We start from the raw sequence: 20,257 nt of genomic DNA on the forward strand, positions 1-20,257 counted from the left end.
TTCAGTATTAGATTACATGTGAGATGAAATATTAGTTCACAGTCTGTGTGGTTTAGTGCAGTTGTACAACACCGCAAATTACAAAAGTAAGCAAACTGTCACATTAAATTAATATTTCCCTGACCGGGTCAAACAAATGTGTGCATGATTATCTTTACAAAGAAAGAGTGTTTGAATCTGAATTTAATCTCCAAGACTGGATTTGGTAGTGTAATTGGTTCTTTTAATATTTTCACCACCCTCAGGGCTTTTCTTTGTTTTCAGTTTGGTAGTCAATAGGTGCTACATTTTGGACGTATGGATGTGTTTCACCGTGGAATTTTCTTGAGTTTCATTTATGTACTAATTCAATAATTTTCACATAATACTCTTTCATTACTTCAAATGGTGAATATTACATTTTACATCACACATTTTTTATGTACCGGTAGGTAGGAATTGGCGATCTGAGAGCAAATGTTTCTGTGTATGACAGTATGTTTCACCTTTTCAATATACTAACAGAAATTTTTTAATGATATTCACACAATAAAGTGATCCACTTTTAATAATGTTAAAATTTCCTGGGATTCTGGTTCGAGTAGATAGTCTTGTTTTTTGGGCTTATCTGAAACGTTTCCGTAGGGGACAATAAAGCTCCTATTAGACTGTGTAAACCAGGAGTGTCATTTGCGTCACGGGCCACATCGTAGTAATAGATTTCCCCTCAGAGGGCCTCTGCAACTGCATTTGGTTATGATTACAAATTGTTAACAATGATTTGATTTTAAAAAGTTCACAAACTATCTTCCACCTTATGATGAAGTAGGATTTGTTTTGTTTTTTTTGCGAGAAACATCAAGTACTTTGCACTTTATTTGCTTTCGTGGGCCACAGAAAATGATGTGGCGGACCAGATGGAGTTTGATGGTTTAAGCATTTCTATGAGATGTACCAAATGAAAAACGGTCCTTTCATCTTTCTCGTTTGATCTCACTTGTCACATCAGGATCCGGAGGTGATCAACACACCTCTGCCAGTGGAATATCGGCCCACCACCGATGACGATAGCGCCGCAGTGATCCATCCCTCTGACTCCACGCCTACCAACTTCGCTCCTCTCCTCTCCTTGGCCTCCTCCTCCTCCTTGAGCCTGGCGCCCTCGCCTCTGTTCCCTCAGCCCGCCAAACCTCGCTTTCTACAGAACGAGACGATGCCATGCCGCGAGGTGCTCCCGGATCCCTCCTGGGCTGAGGCGGCCCCGGCGGCCAATGCGTGCAAGGGTGGCCTTGTGCTGCAGCCCGAGCCTCCCTTGCGCCAACCTTGCTCCACAAACAAGTCTCGTTCGGGGAGCCAACGGCTGAAAAACAAAACCAAGAATTTGTGGAACCCAACGTATGGCTCTTGGGTCTTGGAAAGCTTAAAGGGCAATAAGACCTTGGCTCACGCTCAGTCTGTGCCCATCTCAAGTCCTCCTTCCTGCAACGCAGCCGCTCAGTCCTCCTCAGAGTTCAACCGAGCAGGCTACTCCAATTGCTCCCACATCAAACCTGCCGCTCTCTGTATTTCTGCGTCCCCTTCTTGCCAGCCTCAAACCGTGCTTAGCGTGCCCCACAATAAGAGCCAGAGCAGCGGCGCCCCCTCTAAGGGGGGCATTGACCTAGCCAAGCTGCAGAGTTTCCCCTGCGGAAACGTCAATTACGCCTACGACGAGCACAGCTATGAAGCAGAGAGTCTGCCCTTGGTGGTCCAGACCAAAGCTCCAGAAGCTCTCAAAAACACCAACTCTGCCCCCAGCATGTCCTCTGGGCTGGGCATGGGGCTGACTCTGGGCCTCTACACGTCCTCCTCCTCATCCACTTCCTCTTTCTTCATGCCCAAGCTGCTGCTCAAGCGCCACGCCAGCTACGGGCACGAGGACGTAAAGAGACAAACCAAGGCTGAGAAGCCCTCACGAGACCGAGACTCCGGCTTTTCTCTGTCTGAGGATCTGAGTGTCACACCAATCTGAAAGTCAACATAACAGGTTTTCTTTAAAAACAAAATGATAACTCATTACAAACTCCTTACTCCTTTTTGTTTTTAATAATGTGAAAATGTATATGCTGTCTACAGTGAACCAACACTTACTATATTTGCCTGTTCGTAGATTTTTCTTGAAGCGAGGGCCTATCCTACGTTATTTGCTCTAAATAATTCAGACTGATTCAAGAAAACTCACATTTTTTGTTTACTGTTTTTGCTTTGATCTAAGTTAGGGGTCAACAACCTTTTTCTCTATCAGCGGCCATTTCAATTCTCAGATGTCAGTCTTAAAGGGTCACACTAAATTGAAGACAAAATGCATCCATGACAAGTACGCTAGTGGTTAACTCATCTGCCTCACAGTTCTGAGGTGTATCCATGAACAGTACAAGTGGAATACAAAATGGATGAATGGGTGCATTGTGCAGTTCATATAAAAACTTGTGAGGCTAAGCTGTGTCAGATCATTTTTCCTGACCCTATATGAAATATTTAGTAGCACATAGGAGACACTTAAACAGCTTCTTCCCTCTAGCCATTAACTCCTTAAACAGTCACTGACATAGTCACTCTTCTTGCACCACAAAATGGTACTACAAAACTACTGGTTACTCTAAAATGGTTCAATGATTTTGTTGTTTACGATGATACTAGTGCAGCGTGTTATACCGGAGACAAATTCCTTGTGTGTTCTACATACTTGGCCAATAAAGATGATTCTGATTCTGATTAAGGGGTAGGTTCAGCATCTGGTAGATTTTTTTTCTGAAACGTAACTAGAAATTACAACCTATGAACCTATGGCAAAATCCGTACTGCACAACCTTTTTATAAATTAGACTTAACAACAATAACAAAAAATGAGCTCAAAGACCTGATGTGCTAAAAACAAACATAAACACATTTTAAAATCAGAGTCAAAAATACATTTAGAGATGCATTAAGCCATTTATGATTGACTTTCTACATCCACTGTGCCAGCCAGGTAGTAAATGATGAGCTCATGTAATGGTTCTGATGATTACAATGCTGGAAGGAGACTCATCTGCATTGGGATTCAGAGAGCAGGAGTCTTTCATTTCTTCCTTTCCATTTTTTTTTTTAAACCTGTCCTGTTCGGCTGCTTGGTTACGCAGTGCGGTGGATATGTACGCCTTTTTGATATCTGAACAGTTTTACTGAGCAACTGGGGACTTTGATATCCAAGTACTCCCCCTGTTGTTTGGAGCTAGATGGATGTTTACTGGACATTCATTTGAATGTTTGAAAGGGGTCAGACGTAGAGAAAAGAGAACAGAGCAAAAGCAACATAGGACAATATCAGTACATGACAACAGGCTTATTGTGTTTATTCTGGTCACATTGTCTCCAAAATGTTGAAATATTTTCAACTTTTTTTAATTTGATTTAATTTTTGTCTCCGGGAAGCTTTGGCACTTACAATTGTGGCCAGCGGTTTGGATGTTGGAGTGTCCAATATATGAACCTCAGAGCATTTTGCTTTGTCGGAATTTTGAATCAACAAAAACAAAAAACAAAAATCGGGTTTCACAGAAGAGTTTTTGGGACTTGTTCTGAAGGAATAATGTGAAAAATACCCGACTTTATAATTTCTGCAATAACATGTATTTTTCTATACAGAGATGGTTTTGAAAGAAGAAAGCGTGTCTCATTTTTGGCAATGTTGTCCAGGTGACGACTTCATGATGATGATGTTGCTGTTTGTACACCATGTAGCTCTTTTCTTGCTGGCTTTTAAATTTTAACTCACGTGGGCTTGGCCCACGGGCCACGTACGGCCAACTTTTATGGTACCGTGACCTATGAGTTCAATTCACTCGAAGGTTGCTCGTACCTCAAATTTATTTTGTGAATGAAACATTTCGGAATAGACTCATAAGTAGAGGTGCAGCAATTGGTTAATCGACAATTTTTTTTGACAATCGAGCAATCGTTTTGAGACATTGTTTAACCGAAGATAGTTGGAATTTTACCCTCTCAACAGTAAATATTCTCATATTTCTGTCGTCTCTTTTTGATTATCATTGTGTTTAATCAAAATATGACATTTGCAAACATTTACTTTGTAAAATAATATTTTTTTTCTTCCATTTCCTGACATGTTATGGACCAAACCAATAACTAAATCATAATCAGTTTGTTTGCACATTTCCTGCACTGTCAATTTGAAATAACATTCTGTTTTTAAATACAGAGAAGAAAAAAAAACTAACCAATTGCAGTCATACTCCTAAGTCAGGATGCCACCGCAGTTTTTGCCGAAAATTGGTAGTAAACATGTTTTTCTTCATTTTGTGTTCTTTGATCTCAATAATCTGTTGTAAATAATCATTTGTATTCACTAATTAGTTGATTAAGTATAATTAAATTCATTCTGAATAATAAAAACTTAAAATGATAATTCATTTACCAGTATTAATATCAATTATTTTACATGCATATTTTCATTTCGGTGAGGTTTTTTTCTCACACATTTGAGTTTGTGTGTGTGTGTGTGTGTGTGTGTGTGTGTGTGTGTGTGTGTGTGTATAGATAGATAGATAGATTTTTTTAATTAAAACACAAGTCTGCTCAAATTGCTGGACTAAACCCGATCGATGAGCTCCATTTGGTAGTGCAGGAGCTAAACTAAGAGAAGATAGTTAACCGAGTTAAGCTAATGACTACTGTACAAGAAAGTATAAATCTCTGACATAATGCTAATATTCCACTTGAAGCAAAGATATATTTTTGTGCTCATTTATGTTCACCCGGTGTAGCATGTACTGTAGTTATGAAGTTGTTTCAGCTTTTAGCCTCTTGACCCAAAACAGAAGATGACAGCTGTGAAGTATTGGATGATTTTTATACTGAACTAGATACAATGGACTAACATTTTAATTTTATTTTAACTTCTCATAAATACATACTGTATATATTGCACTTTTATTTGAAGTCGATCACTGCCATTGGATATTACGACAAGAGTTGTAGTAGCCACGTTTACTCAGCAGAGGGAGTTCTTTAGCTGTGACATGGACAATGAGCTGCTCGATTCGTGTGCCTGTGTTCTTTATCACACAACATATATTATGTTGAATATGAGTATTCTTGTGAATTGTTCCTCAGCAATCAATAATAATCTGCAACTATAAGTGTCTGTATTTTTACAAAATGGGTCATATGTATACAGGTGGTACTTTTTGTCTGCTTTGAGACGCAAATGTTTATTTGTTAAGTGGGGTATAAACATAACGATATTTAATATGTGACAGACACCACACGGCAAGTTTTAAAAAATCATTATGTTCCTGCTCTATAATTTTAGGTCCATATTCTTCCGTTTGCTTGCCTTTCTTGCGGCCGTTCTCCCATTTAGGCTTCTGAAACATCCACCATACGTAAACTGTGAATCCCATTGCATTCACCAAAGAAATTTAATTCTGAGGATTCCTGAAAATCTCGGATTATGGAGTTTTCCTTTGACATGAATTTCACAGAGCCGCATTTGGAAAACACTTTAAATGTGAAATTAACTCGCGTAGTAGATGTTTATAGGGATTCCCAACCTTTATTGAGCCAAGGCAGATATTTTAAATTTGTAATTTCACACCTTTTGACATCTGGTAGACCATTTATTTTTTTTTCTTTCTTTCATAAACGTTGTCATCATAGAAAGAGGGACAAAGACACATTAATTTTTATTGCTGAACAATTTTGGGAGAAATGGGAGTTGTCCCAGATGTCTTGCAAACTAAAAGTGATGAGGGCAACCAAATATCGAAATTGAAACTAAACCTTGATTCAGACACGTATTCAATTTAAAGATGAGGTTAACATTGTTTAGCCCACTCCAGTTCTCAGTGACTCACTTAGTAGAAAAGTACCCTATATGAAAAGGAAGAAATATTCCCTTACCTGATAATGATATGGCGGTTGCAAACTATTTCGACACCTTACACACACTCAACACAATCAATTCTTTAAATAGTGAGCTTCCTCACTGGCTATTATTCGTTCCATTTCAGGGAACGATATACGTGCCGCGGTACAACTCGGTTTGACCACACTTTGACCATCTATTATATAATTTCCAAGCATATCCATGAGCAGAAATTAGTCTAACACATCTCATACCACAGGATAATCTTACAATAAAATACAGATAATGAAATAATCTGGCCTCTGCCGATTTTTGATCATAAAGGAAGAAAAATGCCCAACTTTGCTCTGATTGCATGTCCATATGCGTGTACCTCGAAATGCCCCCCCCATACGTTGCCAAACCCGGTTTATGCATTCTATATTCCATTGAGCTGTCATATTTGCTGAGTGTAAACACTATGCAATGTAAACTGTTTTTCACACTTGCATCTAACCAAAATGTGCCCAAAGTTAATAAACATATACAGAGCTCAATCGTGTGTATTTGTTTTGTGTAGTTACTCTGTGTATAATTCCTCACCAAATAAGAAAGAAGCAGAAAGAAAGAAAATAAATGCAAGCGAACCCATTCAGATGCCACAATAGTGTTTTACTGTTAAAAGGTAAAAATCAACAGCATTTCCCTCTTTACTGTAGCCCCATATACATTCGTCTGAGCCATTTCAATAGGCCTAAATCAATGTGTTCATTAATAGTATCTTTAGACATTTGTCAAATCATGTCACACTGTTGAAGAAAATATGAGAAATAAAACAATTTGACTCAATCAGATTACCTAAAACTTGAAAGGCTCCTTGCATTCACTTAGAATATATAAATGTTTAAATATTTGGTACATATTGTATTCAAAAGCTGTTGGGTTTTTGCTTTAAAATACATTTTAAATGACCATAATGTTTCCCGTTGATCACCGTCTGGGAAAGCACGATTAAAGTGGTCTTGCGCCACCTAGTGGCAGAATAACTGACGGACTTGCCAAGCCCCGTATCCCAATGTTGAAATCTCTCATCCTGCTCTAAATATCAAATTTAAATGTGTTTTCCGAAATATTATTCACCTTGATCGAAATGATACTTAGATTGATGCCCTTCACTTTTGTCATGATCTGTCTTTGTTGACTTTGGTTTGGGTTTGAAATTTTATTTCACGTTCTCCTTGTGATCCTTTGTCTGGTGTCACGCTTGGTTATTGGGTTCACCTGTGCTTTTCATTTGGTCCCTTGTTTTAACCAATCAGCTCCCTCCAAACCTTTGTGATGCGGGTGTTTCGTGTTGTCTCGTCGATTTATTTCTATTTTGTTCCGTGCTTTCACTCATTCCCTGTTTGTTCAGTGACCTGTTGCCCATCCCAGTGGCTGTTTTATCAATGCTTTAAGTTTTTACTGAATCTTATTTTCGACTTTTATATTTGTTTTTGTTTAATTTTGAGAAGCTCCGGTTTCCTCCCACATTCCAAAAACATGCGTGGCAGGCTGATTGAACACTCTAAATTGTCCCTAGGTGTGAGTGTGAGTGCGAATGGTTGTTCGTTTCTGTGTGCCCTGCGATTGGCTGGCAACCGATTCAGGGTGTCCCCCGCCTACTGCCCGAAGACAGCTGGGATAGGCTCCAGCACCCTCCGCGACCCTAGTGAGGATCAAGCGGCTCGGAAGATGAATGAATGAATGAATAATTTTGAGAATAAACACATTTTCTTTTTTCCTCCTGCCCATTGATGAATTATTCAATGTGTTAGACTTATTTTTGCAGATCTCTCAAAAACATGTTGAACCTGTTAACAAGGCTCAACAGAACTTGCTGCTCGTTCCAGTAAGTCTGCCCCAGAATTTTGTTTAAAAAAAAAAAAAAGACTAAAAAACCTAAAGCCTCAAAATGTAGGTTCACTTTTACCAGGGATTTTAGAGCTCTGTAAAACGGTGTTGAGGTCATGAAACTGAGGTCATGCTTGAAATGGAAACTTAATATTACATGAAAAACATCAGCAGATGGTTCCTTTCCATTTTCAAACGAACACTGCTTTCTTTTGGTCGTATGTTATGAAAGCTGAATTAAAACTGTCAGTTTGTTTGCTCACCGACTAGTTCTCTGGATCCTTTGTGGCAAATTACACAAACTGAATCTTAATTGTACTTCTTGCCAAGCCCTTTTGGATAATTTTGTACCTTCAACCCTGTATTTTGTCGCTGGGTCTTAGTTTTGTCAAAACGGTGTGAACACCTGCTGCCTTCGACATAAAAACCTCAGTCCGCTTTCATTGCTCTTTAAAAGCCTGGCGACCTTTCACCCACTTGCGTGTCCACTTTCCAAGCCAGACTCATTTGCTGCTTAGGGCCTCCATGGTGCGGATGAGGTTTTGCAGGCCCAAAAGGTATCCGTCCTCTCGGTTGCCCTCTCGCCAGGGAACGTCGTGCTTCAGCACGTGGCCCTCCGGCAACGCGGTGGTCTTGCCAAAGTCAATCATCCACACCTGAGCGTTGCCCGTGTGGTCGTGGATGAAAAGCAGAGAACTGCCGATGACCTGGAGGAGGGAAAACGACACCTCTCACTAAGGGGCCGCGCAACTCAACAGCGCAATAATAAACAGACTGTTCAACGAAAGCCAACCAAATGCGTCCACGGAGACCAAACCCTTAACAAGACGAGCTGGAATGAAAACGGATGGATGGAAAACAGTACGTAAATGCCTACAGAAAATTACTTCATTCCAATTTCAAACTTCAAATTTCCATTTACATTTTTACAATGAAGCAATTAACCAATGATTTAATGACAGGATTTAAATGAACTTATTTTGCTGACAATATGGATTGTGAAATGGTGCAGTGGACCTAAAATGCAAGCTCGCCGTTACTACTCCTCATCATCACCTCATGCTGCTTGAAGAACGTCGATGTTTTCAGAGCCTGTTGGATCTCCATCAGTCTGCTCAGGTAGGACTGCTGTGAAGAAATCAAGACACGCACATAATAAGCACATGACATTCATTAAACTTGCCATGAGCAGTTTAATGTGACAGTACCGCAGAGGGTATGAGTGAGACCACAATGCATAAGAACGCGTCTGGCCATTGAGCAACACAATCGTTGACATTCTAATATTACCAAGAGTTCCTCCTTTCTACTTGAGTAGTTTTACCTTATGATAGTGGTTAATTTGTCTTTATTCTTGAGACAGTTTAAGCCACAAAGGCTACAATTTTCCCTATGGGATAGTTGTTTTGAAATTAGAACTTGTAGGTCAATCATTGTGATGGTTGTATTCGAATTTGGCGCTTCCCCCGTCATGACACTTTATATGAGACGTAAAGCAGATGTGGACACATCGATATTTGGGTAGTGTGTGAATATTTGCTTTGAGCTTGGAATCCTTCTGTCAGTTTGCTAATGCAGGTCAAACGGTATGACTTGGCTTATTTCACTTACTTTTTTCCACAGCATAACAGATGTTTGCAGATGTGGAACCACATCCTGCACCGATCCACACGTTCACCAGCCGCAACATTAGCTACACTTGAAAAATGTCATCTACTATACTTTCGACGATAACTACACTTGACTCTCATGTCGTGAAATACCAGGACCACTGACTTCACTTTCGTGGAGTGATATATAATTTGTAAGCAATAATTAGATTCATTTTTTTAAAACTCACTCTGATCTTTAATTTTACAAAAAAAAAAATCCTCAAAATTTCCATGTATATCCATTTCCTTTTGCATTTGTCCTCATTAGGGTTGCAGCCCACCCTGCGCAACAGAAACAGTGGCCTGTCAATAGCAGGGCACATGTAAACAACCATTCACACATTTACAATTATTGACAGTTTGGCCTGCAATTAATATAACATTCATGTTTTTATTCCATTGCATTGTAGCTTTTATTTTTATCAGGGTTGCCTTGTACGTGTCTGTCCTTGTGTGCAATATTCCAGTGTTCTCATCTTTGTTTGCTGCCACTTACTATAATGTCGACGTTGTCACCGACAAAGTCCTTGAACGACTCGATGATATCCTGCTCCGACCTGGTTTTCTTGAAGTCAGTCCGACACGTGCCGTCACATTTCTGAACACAAGGAAAAGACGCATAATAAGACAATAAGGTTACCGTGAACGCATGCATGTCAGGCAAAGCTCCAAATGATTTGTTTGACTTGACCTGATAAAAACAGAAAATACACTTGATTTTTCGAAGATTCCGTTGACAAATGAATTTCTGATCTGAAAAGCACTCGAGGGCTTTAATATGAGCTTTGTTGTAAATATATTTTTGACCTGGATGGGGCAACTTAATGTACTTCGATTGAAAGTCAAATGGTTACTGTACTTAAGTAGATTACCAACTTTAGGTGAGCGTGGCCTTTCATTTTTCTCATGGCTTTTAACATTTAGCGTCTACATTTGGAAACAGATTCTTTTTTTGTTGTTGTTGTCATATTAGACATTTTGATTTTTCCAAACCTCTGCAATTGAGATCTTGATTGGCAGGGGGGAAAAAAGGGACAGCGGTGATCTGGAGGAATGTTAACGAAGGTAGCATTAATGTTAGCAACGCATTTGGAAAGACATCCACCATCAAATGACCTTATCTAAGTGTTTCATGATGTTGGCTACAAGAATGATTATTGGTGAATATGTTGAATCGTGTTGGTATTTTTATCGCCTATGAAGTAAAGGTTATCATGTGGGCGGCACGGTGGGCGACTGGTTAGCAGGTCGGCCTCACAGTGCAGAGGTGCAGGGTTCGGCTCTGGCTCTGGTCTTCCTGTGTGGAGTTTGCGTGTTCTCCCCATGCAAACGTGGGTTTTATCTGGGTATTCTGGTTTCTTCCCACATTCCAAAATCATGCATGGTAGATTAATGCAACACTCCAAATTGTCCCGAGGTGTGATTGTGAGCACGAATGGTTGCTCGTCTCTTATGTGCCCTGCAATTGGCTGGCAACCATTTCAGAATGTGCTCCGCCTACTGCTAGACTCCAGCCCGCCCGCGACCCTTGTGAGGTTAAGCGGATTGGAAAATGGATGCAATGGATGAAGTCGAGGTTATGTGAAAGTGTGTTACAAAGTGGCCGTCTGTATGTACCTTGATGCCGTCTATCCTGAAGCCCATGGTGTTGCTGGAGCTCAGGCTTTCCCTCCACTGCATGTAGCGAGGTTTAGTGACGCCACACTGGGAGTGTTCCTGGGCAGTCGGGCCTTGGCTGTCAACCTCCACCATCTTCTTGTACAGGTCCTCCCTTGGCTTGGGCCGCTCCCGCGCTCGAACCAGTTCTTCCTCCAAGTAGGTTCTACAAGCAGGAGGAGAATGTTTACACGCCATCGGCATTGAAGGCCACACTCCAAAATGTCAGAGGCTATTTACATTCAGGGCGTGCATGACTTTCACTTCCTTGTTTTATTGACAAGACTCGCGATGGTTTTGTTAAATTGGCACTCGGACTGTGTTTTTTTTTGTTACTCGATACTGTGTCAGTAAACAAGCATGTGACTTTTCAGTTTCAGTTTTTGAAAAGCAGAGCAACTCTGCAAGGGGAAGCTGAGAGGAAACTCTAGCGTACGGTGCTCAACGGTGTTTGTGCAAGTGAGCGGTTTTGAAAGTGAGTGGTTAACAAACAAACAGGGGAGTCTCCAGGGACACCCCGAGCGTGTGAATGTGATGCAAATGTGCCGCCGTACAGCTCGTGTGTGGACGGGTACTTTAGTTTTTGAAGACTTTTCCGTAACAAAAGGGGAGTTAAAGGGTGCAAACCTGTTTGTGCATATTTTGTGTGTACTTGCACATCATACTATGGGAGGAAGTCAAGAATAAAGTGTGCAATTAGAACAGGTGTTCCCTTACAAAGCACTTTACTTTTAAGCAGAACATACTGTCACCATTCTCCACGTCTCACACACACACACACAGAATTTTTAATTCATATTTTCTTGTAACTATGATGATACAACCGCGTTACGGGGGTTAGTGACTTCTGCCGAAATTTGCGTTACCATGGCAACATAGGTTCACTGTCAACTGACAAGCTCCTGTAGATACTAGCATGAAATGTTACTGTCAATATTTTTAAATGATAGTCAAATGTTTGCGTTAAATCCATTTAAAATAAGAAAATAGGTGAAAGAAATCACCCTTTAGACATAGCTTAGTTACCTTACTCCCATCTTGCAGTCCATAACATTTGGAAGGTCAAAGGCTGCCAGCAGGTCAGCCATGCGTATGAAGGATTCTCCGTCTTTCTCCACCACGCCGTGGTAAACGGGCACGAACGGCAGCAGAGCGTCACCGCTCAGCCTTTCAAAGCACCGCACCTCATTCTCAGAAAATTTCTTCAGAATGTTGCCCTCGTCTGCCGCTCTGAAGTTACCTGGCATCACATGTTCAGCCTCCACTAAGTCTGGTGTTATGATTAGGACATTAAGGGAGGGGAGGTGCGGTGGGCATGAAGGAGGGTCATGGGAAGTGATTCAAGTGGGCCAACCTTACCTTTATGACCAGCGAGCTGCACCCAGTTTAGCTTTCTTCTTTGGGCAGCGCTAAAGGGCCAGTGGATGATAGTCTTCAACTTCCACCATGGCCTGGTCTGATGAACATAGACATCATCACAATAAAAAAGATGTTATGTAATTTAGAAAAGCCCCCCACCCCCAAAAACCACAGAAAACAATGTCTGTCCCTAACTCAACCATAAAGAGCGCCCCAAGAAGGATAAATCACAGATCAAGTTTAATATCAGATGCAGAAAATGAAGGGATGGATGGTCCGATATTTTTTCAGGGGAGTGTATTTTGTTTTTCTACTTTCGTCATTTTCACACAATCATCCACAGAGCGTTTACTTACGGTATGGAAAGTTGTCACACAATTTCCTAAACCAAACCAGACATGAACATAACCTAAAGACATGACAGTGTGTAATTTAAAAATGTTTTTCAACACATTTCATAGTTTCATGCTCAGTGTACTGAATCAAACAGTTAGAACTACAGCCCACGGTACCATTGATGTAATGTGGCTTTCTTTGCTGTCTCCAAACTGTGTCTGTAACTGTAGGGAGCTGTCCCCCCCGATATAAAAAAATAAATTGCTCTGTTTTGACAGTCAGAGGTACTAAATGAGTCGTATGTGTATTTTTGTGGTTGTAGTTTGCAGATGACAACTGTACTGCAACCAAAACTAAGCATTGTTATCTTTATAACGGCAGAATTGTAGGACGAAGGTTTTCGGGGCTTAATTGCTGAGTTGCTGGTTTATGAAATGTTTATTTCATATGCTTGTTTGGAGGGCTGCATCCTTCGCCGCTGCTTTCTCGCCCCTCTCTTGTCACACATGCGAATATGCAAACGGACACAAGGAAAACAAAGTGACAGCTTCATATTTCACAGAAACGCACAGCGGTGCTTCACACTTTCAGGGAATTGCCTGATTTATTTCCCTGCAATAAAAGTGGCTCGAGCTGAAGTGTTCGAAATGTTTAGTGACATTATCACACTTCTCGAAAACGTGACACACTCAATGCTAGATAATTGCCAGTTGTCTGTGTGCAACTTTGACATGTTGTCCTCTTCCACTGGCGTGATAGGGGCGTCATGTTGTGCTACGGCGACGTGATGGAAAGAGGAAATGAAACGCGCGCTGTTGTGTTGCACTGATTACTTCTCAAATAATTGTTCTACATGCAAAATTTTTGAAAGTAAAATGGATTTGTCTTTTTTTTTCTTTAATTTTCTTTTTTTTTTTTTTGCTTCAAGTCCTTCGGCCCTTCCTCCACCTGCATGTACCAGCTGCATTAGTGTATTATTTTATACGTTTATCATGTTTATGTAATGATTGCAATATTTCACAACACCAGCATATGAGTTACTGGTCTGTCAATAGCCTAGATTTTTCTTTTTTAAATGTGCGTATAGATAACATGACTATATTGCATTACATAAATAACAGTGGTCCAAAATGGTATTGCTTCTGTCAATGTTGAATTTATTTCAATTAACAATTAATTTTCAACTGAAGGGTTGGGTAGAGAAACTGTCGTTGATCCATCCACTCGTTAGGGTCATGGGTGAGCTGGAGTCTATCATAGGTGTGATATGATTTTTAGCTTGTTCTGTGATGTCTCGTGATTGACTGGTAACCATTCCTCTTGTGTGTAACTCTAATGAGAAAAGTCAAAAGATGAAGCTTCACTGGGGGTCATTTATAAAAACCATGGATCTCTGTGTAACTGTCACTCCAATCGGTTGAGGTAACTGTCTCAAAACTCAATTGCATTTGCTTATGTAATTTCATATTTTGCTTTGTTCTCGCCAACTTGCACATACTGGACAGATTCAATGATAGAAGTCTAAAGATGTTTAGGCTCGGTGTGAGTGTAAGCACCAATGTTTTTTTTTTCTTTTTGTCAATGTGCGCCCTGCGATTGGCTGACAATTGGTTCAGGGTGTCCCCCGCCTTCTACCTGAAGACAGCTGGGATAGGCTCCAGCACTCCCCTCGCGACCCTGGTGAGGATAAAGCGGATCAGAAAATGGATGGATGTTTCATTTGGGCCTTTATTTATGTATTTATTTATTTATTTATTCGCTAGCATGATTTCCATACTACAGATTTCTCCTTATTGTTGTTTTCAGAATCAGAATCAGAATCAGAATCATCTTTATTGGCCAAGTATGTAGAACACACAAGGAATTTGTCTCCGGTATAACACGCTGCACTAGTATCACCGTAAACAACAAAATCATTGAACCATTTTAGAGTAATCAGTAGTTTTGTAGTACCATTTTGTGGTGCAAGAAGAGTGACTATGTCAGTGACTGTTTAAGGAGTTAATGGCTAGAGGGACGAAGCTGTTTAAGTGTCTACTGGATTTGGTGCGCATGGTTCTGTAGCGTCTGCCTGAGGGGAGTGGCTGAAAAAGGTGGTGGGCAGGGTGCGGGGGATCCAGGAGGATTTTCCGTGCCCTTGTCTTGATTCTTGCAGTGTGCAAGTCCTCAAGAGTGGGTAGGGCGGTGCCAACGATTTCTCATCTATGACATCTATGACTCATGTTTAGACCACCCTAGTTTGGTAGAATTTTCCGAATTTGTTGTAGTGAACGCTTAAAAGTCTGCAGGTGTTTACCAGTAAGTTAACTCAGAATGAAGTGGATACTGGAAATAAACTGTTGTATTCATGGTTCATTTGCTTTTGTTTTTGATTAAATCTAACCTATAAGACTAAAACGTGTGCATAATAAACCCCCAATTAATGTATTGCTTACATGAGAAGGGGACCTTGAAAAAAAACACATCAAATTGGAATACTGAGGGGGGGAAAAAACAGAATTAAAATATTTTTCCAAATCCTTCAGCCCTAAACAATCCACTGCAGTCATTTACAACTGTGCATTCCTGTGATTTGTCGCTAGATAAGGTGCGTCTGGCATGTTTTTTCCGATCAGCACTGCAGCTCTCTTTGTGTTTGGCCAGAGATTCCTGGCATGTGGGACACCCAGGGTGACGAAGCAGAGCTGATCCAAGCGGTTGCCCATGGCAATGCTGCGAGCACAGGCTACAGCGGCACTCGCATCCAAGGGAAAGAAAGTGAAGAGGCAGGCGTGAGACAGACCGACAGGCTCTGTGACTCGTATCTGCCGTATTAAAGTGTGCTGACACCTTTGACAGGGCGATACAAACTCAGCATGAAAGCAGTAGAAATGATAAGTCTCTTCTGAGCGCTTAACTTATGAAATACTGCAGCTTTATAGTGATGTGGAAGTGATACTGACTTCCTGTAACGGTGCCTTGTTAAATGTCAAAGCTCGATTTGCTAAAAAGGGGGGGTGGAAAAAATGAAAAGAGCATTATTGCATAATGCCATGTTCGCCTTTCAAATGTGTGTGTGTCTGTGTGTGGGCGGAGAAGGGCACTAAACACTGTCGCTCCAATCCAATCTGGCGATGAAAACAGATCGGCGATAGTTCTATATTCTCTAGGAATGGTGAAATCGGTGTGAATGTGCGCTCCTATCGGGTCATTTGTATTGACGATGTTGAAGAGAAAATGACAAGCGCCGACCTTTTAACTCATTCAGTAACAGCCAAGTCTGAAACAACGTTTAAAAACGTCTTTGGGAGTGAATGAGTTAATGGAGAAGCGAGGAGGATGAGTGAAAGAATAACGTTTAGCGGTGACACTGTTGACCTAGAGAAGACGAACCACTGCACTGTCTATGAGCACAGTCAGCCTTGCAATTCTCTTATTATCGTGAGAGAAATTCAAACCCTTCGTGGCCATTGTATCTCGCAAATTGTGCTCAATAAAAGCAAGTCAGGTCTGACTGAGAAGCATCGACAAACAAAAATGTTCTTCGACCAAGAAGATTAACATATACACACAGACACCGTCGGCCTGTGTTTAACTTGAGGCCGCTCCCGCAACACCTGCAGTATGTGTGTCTAAGGAGGGACAGAGCAACATTGAAACTTTAAAAGGCTCGACGGTCCCACAGGGGATCCTAATAGAAAAAAAAACGTGTTCTAGTGTTCGTGTTGTGGCGTCATCACAGTTGAATATACTTTGCAGTCATGCGAGCGTTACAAAAAGTAAACTGCTGTTACCTTTGATGACAAGTGAGGGAAATGTAATGTGATGTGGAGAGGAACATTGAGGCAGGGAGAATTTAGCCAAACAACATTGCCTGCTGCCACTGAAGCGTAAAAAGAAGTAATCCAGAGTGGACCCAAAACAAAAAAAAAACACCTTAAAAACAGTCGCAATTAACTGTGATGATGAATGACGGATGCATTCCTGAATACAGACAGAGCGATTGCTTAATACCGAATGTTAATTTACAAGTATGCATTGTCGGAGTGTGCATGTCACCAATAAATGATGATTCGATACATACCTAGTCAATACATAGTGTCCGATATAACTCAAAAACGGTACCGGTACATTTTAAAATGTAATGATTTAGTTTGATTCAGTGGGATTATGATTCATTTCAAAGATGTGCGGCTGTAGTTTTTGTCATGTTTTTTTGTTATGTAACATGTAAAAGCTTTCCAAAGCCCAAACTGAGTGAATTAAATTCAAAGAAACTACAACTGGTCAATAGCAACGTTGAATCAGATATGGCTTTATGTGTCAGTGTCACTCAACATTTGCTTGACACCAATTTTTTTTTTTAATGTTTCGATTTTTTTTTCTCGCACAGGAGTTTGACCTATCAAAGCATTTCACCATATGGAGTAAATTTTAGCAATGACATTTCAGAAAAATAAAAACCGCGCTAAACCTACCTGTATTACATATTATTATTATTATTACTATTATTTATTATTATTAAAACCTCATGTGCTAGAGAAAAACCGAGGGCTTATTCGGAAACACCCCAAAAATAAATAAAATAATGTAGAAAGATTTGCTTGCATCTCTGATTTTTTAAAAAAAGTATTAAATTGTGGACCAGTGTTGTGTTGTTGCATTGTGTTTTCAAAAGCATTACATTTGATGGTTGGACCTTATTGTGACAAAGTGCTCTTGTCAAAAGGTGCCCCGTGGTCAACAAAACTTGTTTCGGTTCGTGAGCACTGCAAAGCTTGTTACGGTGATGGAAGCCTTTGATAAGTCGAGGCAGAGATAACCTAATTTCATTGGTCTGCTTAATGACATGGCCAGACGATTATCTTTTGTAATAGGAAGGAAACAAACAACGGGACGAGATTTGCCCAATATGTCATTATGATGACCTAAAACAAGACAAAACTTACATAAGCAGAGGACAGGACAGTGGTATATACAGTAACCGCAGAAATGTAGAAGTGGTTTCTTTCCCGCAATGACGCCTTTGCTTAAGTACTCACGTTGACATTTGATGGCACTTTAAAATCAAGCAGATAAACAGATGTTTACCACGGTATAATGGGCTCCGTTTTAATTGTCTGAAAGAGATCCTTTGGGAGGACGTTGTTTGCGTACTGCTGTTTATGTGCTGCAATTATGCTGGCTTTGGCCTCACCGCTGAAGTGTTCTGTCGTGTGGGTAATTGTACCAAAGGACAACGGAGCGGGTCGAGGATCTCATTCTATTCATTTGCACTTTTGCTTTCAATTGTTTGATGCATGTAATGAAATTAAGCCACATCAATCGACATGTGTCGAATGATTCTCCAACAGGAAAATCCCAATGGGAAAGTCTCAAAGGTGGGCCATCTACCTCCTTTGGAAGACTTTGGTAACATTAAAATAGACTAATATATAATGTACATGCATTTTATTTAGGTTTTAATTTAAGGGGTCATCATTAAGGCCAGATTCAGTTTTTCCACATCATCTTATGTAGCCTTGCTTGCCTCAATTTTTTGTTGACTTCTGCAACTCAGGAATAGAGTCAACTCTTGTTATTCGTCCCGGTAAGGGACTAAAACCCGCAGAGCAAAGATTTGCAAATAACATTCAAATATTTGTACTTGCCAATATAAATAGTTCAAGGCCTAAATAAAGACGAAACGTTGACTCCCAAACTCTTTCATCCTCTGGCCTTTTTAAGTTTTACAACTCATTCAATTTTATTTGGCACATTTTAGCATAGTCTGTTATTTTTCAGGGTTTTCCTGTTTGTTTGGTGTTTTTTTGTAACATTTAATGGCATAACGTTTTTCCACTGACATCAGTTATTGTCAATAGTATAACTACCCATGTTTTTGTTGTTGTTCTTGTAAACTTTCAGAGTCCAGTTTTATTCGCGACAATGCACATGTTGTAAAATACACCTAAAAAAAGTGACATTTCTATGCATTTTTAGTACATATATTCTTCCTATACTGCTAATAATATGGTGCATAATTGCTATTCACCGGGGCTTAGGACCAAACTCAACCATGAATAGCGAATTGTCTTGACTAATTTAAATGTAAACACCTGGTAGAAAACATGAAGTAAAAAAATTAAGAAATCAAATGTTACATTTGAAATGTCATTTCCCACACATTATATAATTTAATACAACTGAGAACAGAGAATTAAAAAAAAATGTCTTTCAGGCATTTCAACTGGCCAAACGTGGCCACGATAGAACCGAAAGAAAGAAAGATGTATTGTAAAGAGAACTGTATCTACATGTCAAGAGCTAACATTGTAAATAAGAAAATTCCCAGCCTTGGGAAGTTTCATTACATTTGCCTGAATGTGGCTAATTGTCTCCCCACAAAAAAAAATAAAATAAAAAAAATACTGGGTTATTTTTCCAACCCTCTCGCTAATAGGGAACTATGGATTTTGTGCAGATTGGGTTACCAAGGTTGGCTCAATTGTGTTGACACACAGGAGACTGGATCACATATCAATGATCAATTGATAGATATGTAAGTTGAGGGGTTCGTTGTTTGTCAGTGGATGGCTCTTCTTTGCGAATGACAGATAAAATGAAAATAATAATTTAACATACGATTACAGATATGTATATACCAGTTCAGGTATGATATATAGATTTGTATATACCAGTTCAGAGTGAACCGCCCAAAGACAGGTTGAATGGGATCCAAATCGCCCGCGACCCTCGTGAGCATATAGTGGTTCAGAAAATGGATGGATGGATTTTCTGTGATTATTGATGCAGTTTCACCCTGCTCTATTTTCCGTAATGGTGCACCCACCTCTCCACTGTCCACCAGGGGCTCCAGAGTGATGATGCCTTTACTTTTACTCTCGTTGTCGCTCAGCAGGTCATCCTCTGATTCCGCCGCAGAGGAGCCGGTGGAGGAGACGGAGGAGGTGGACACCTTCCTCCGCAGGCTCCCGTCCACCGCTTCGCCTTCCTCCCAGTCCTCCTGCTTCATCTCCCTTGAGAAGCAGCCCCCATCCGGGGTGATGGTCACTTGCGGTACTCGATGTGGGTCCATCACACTTCCGAACGCGCTCGCCGGTTCAATTCGCTTGACACACTGTGGGAGTTCATCGCAACTCTGGAGGAAGCACTTGTCTAAAAAAAAAAGTCAGACCCTAATCGTTGGAGTTCCTACGCTCTTTTGGGTGACATTGAACGCGTCGTGGCAGAGCACGACTTCGAGGCTCGTGCTGCCTTCAGGAGCTTCACGCTTGTGAGGAAGCTTTTTCAGTATTCAAACGGTTGAACCCACACTTCCTCGTTGCTTCTGTGCAAAAGAGAGTCGTCTCCGCTGAGTTGTGTGCTGGTGCACGAACCGCGTTCATGTGGTTCACGCCTGCGCACTCAATCCAAAATTATGTACAGTGCGGGCGAGCAAACTTTTTTTGTAATTGAATCATAAAGAATTCTGCCTTTAGTCACACTTATTTTGATTCAAATAAATGAATACAAA

General features: G+C 40.5%; 2 protein-coding genes across 3 annotated transcripts in view; one reads left to right on the plus strand and one right to left on the minus strand.

Moving 5' to 3' along the window:
• Positions 1-3,711, plus strand: part of ltk (leukocyte receptor tyrosine kinase) — a 64,535-nt gene extending 60,824 nt beyond the window's left edge. For both annotated transcript variants that reach the window (XM_052086170.1, XM_052086171.1), the window contains exon 29: positions 989-3,711. In XM_052086170.1, coding sequence (XP_051942130.1) covers positions 989-1,990 — 1,002 coding nt within the window. In that variant the 3' untranslated portion in view covers positions 1,991-3,711. The remainder of the gene's footprint in view (positions 1-988) is intronic.
• A 3,906-nt stretch (positions 3,712-7,617) lies between these two features.
• itpka (inositol-trisphosphate 3-kinase A) lies at positions 7,618-20,127 on the minus strand. Its single transcript, XM_052086220.1, has 7 exons — positions 19,574-20,127; positions 12,427-12,523; positions 12,094-12,307; positions 11,029-11,233; positions 9,908-10,009; positions 8,816-8,887; positions 7,618-8,466 (listed from the first exon to the last, which is right to left on the minus strand). Exons 1-7 carry the CDS (start codon positions 19,817-19,819, stop codon positions 8,263-8,265), a joined length of 1,140 nt encoding a protein of 379 aa, XP_051942180.1. The 5' UTR covers positions 19,820-20,127; the 3' UTR covers positions 7,618-8,262.
• Positions 20,128-20,257: the final 130 nt, after the last annotated feature.

Source organism: Hippocampus zosterae, chromosome 14 (assembly GCF_025434085.1).
Source record: "Hippocampus zosterae strain Florida chromosome 14, ASM2543408v3, whole genome shotgun sequence".
NCBI lineage: Eukaryota > Metazoa > Chordata > Actinopteri > Syngnathiformes > Syngnathidae > Hippocampus > Hippocampus zosterae.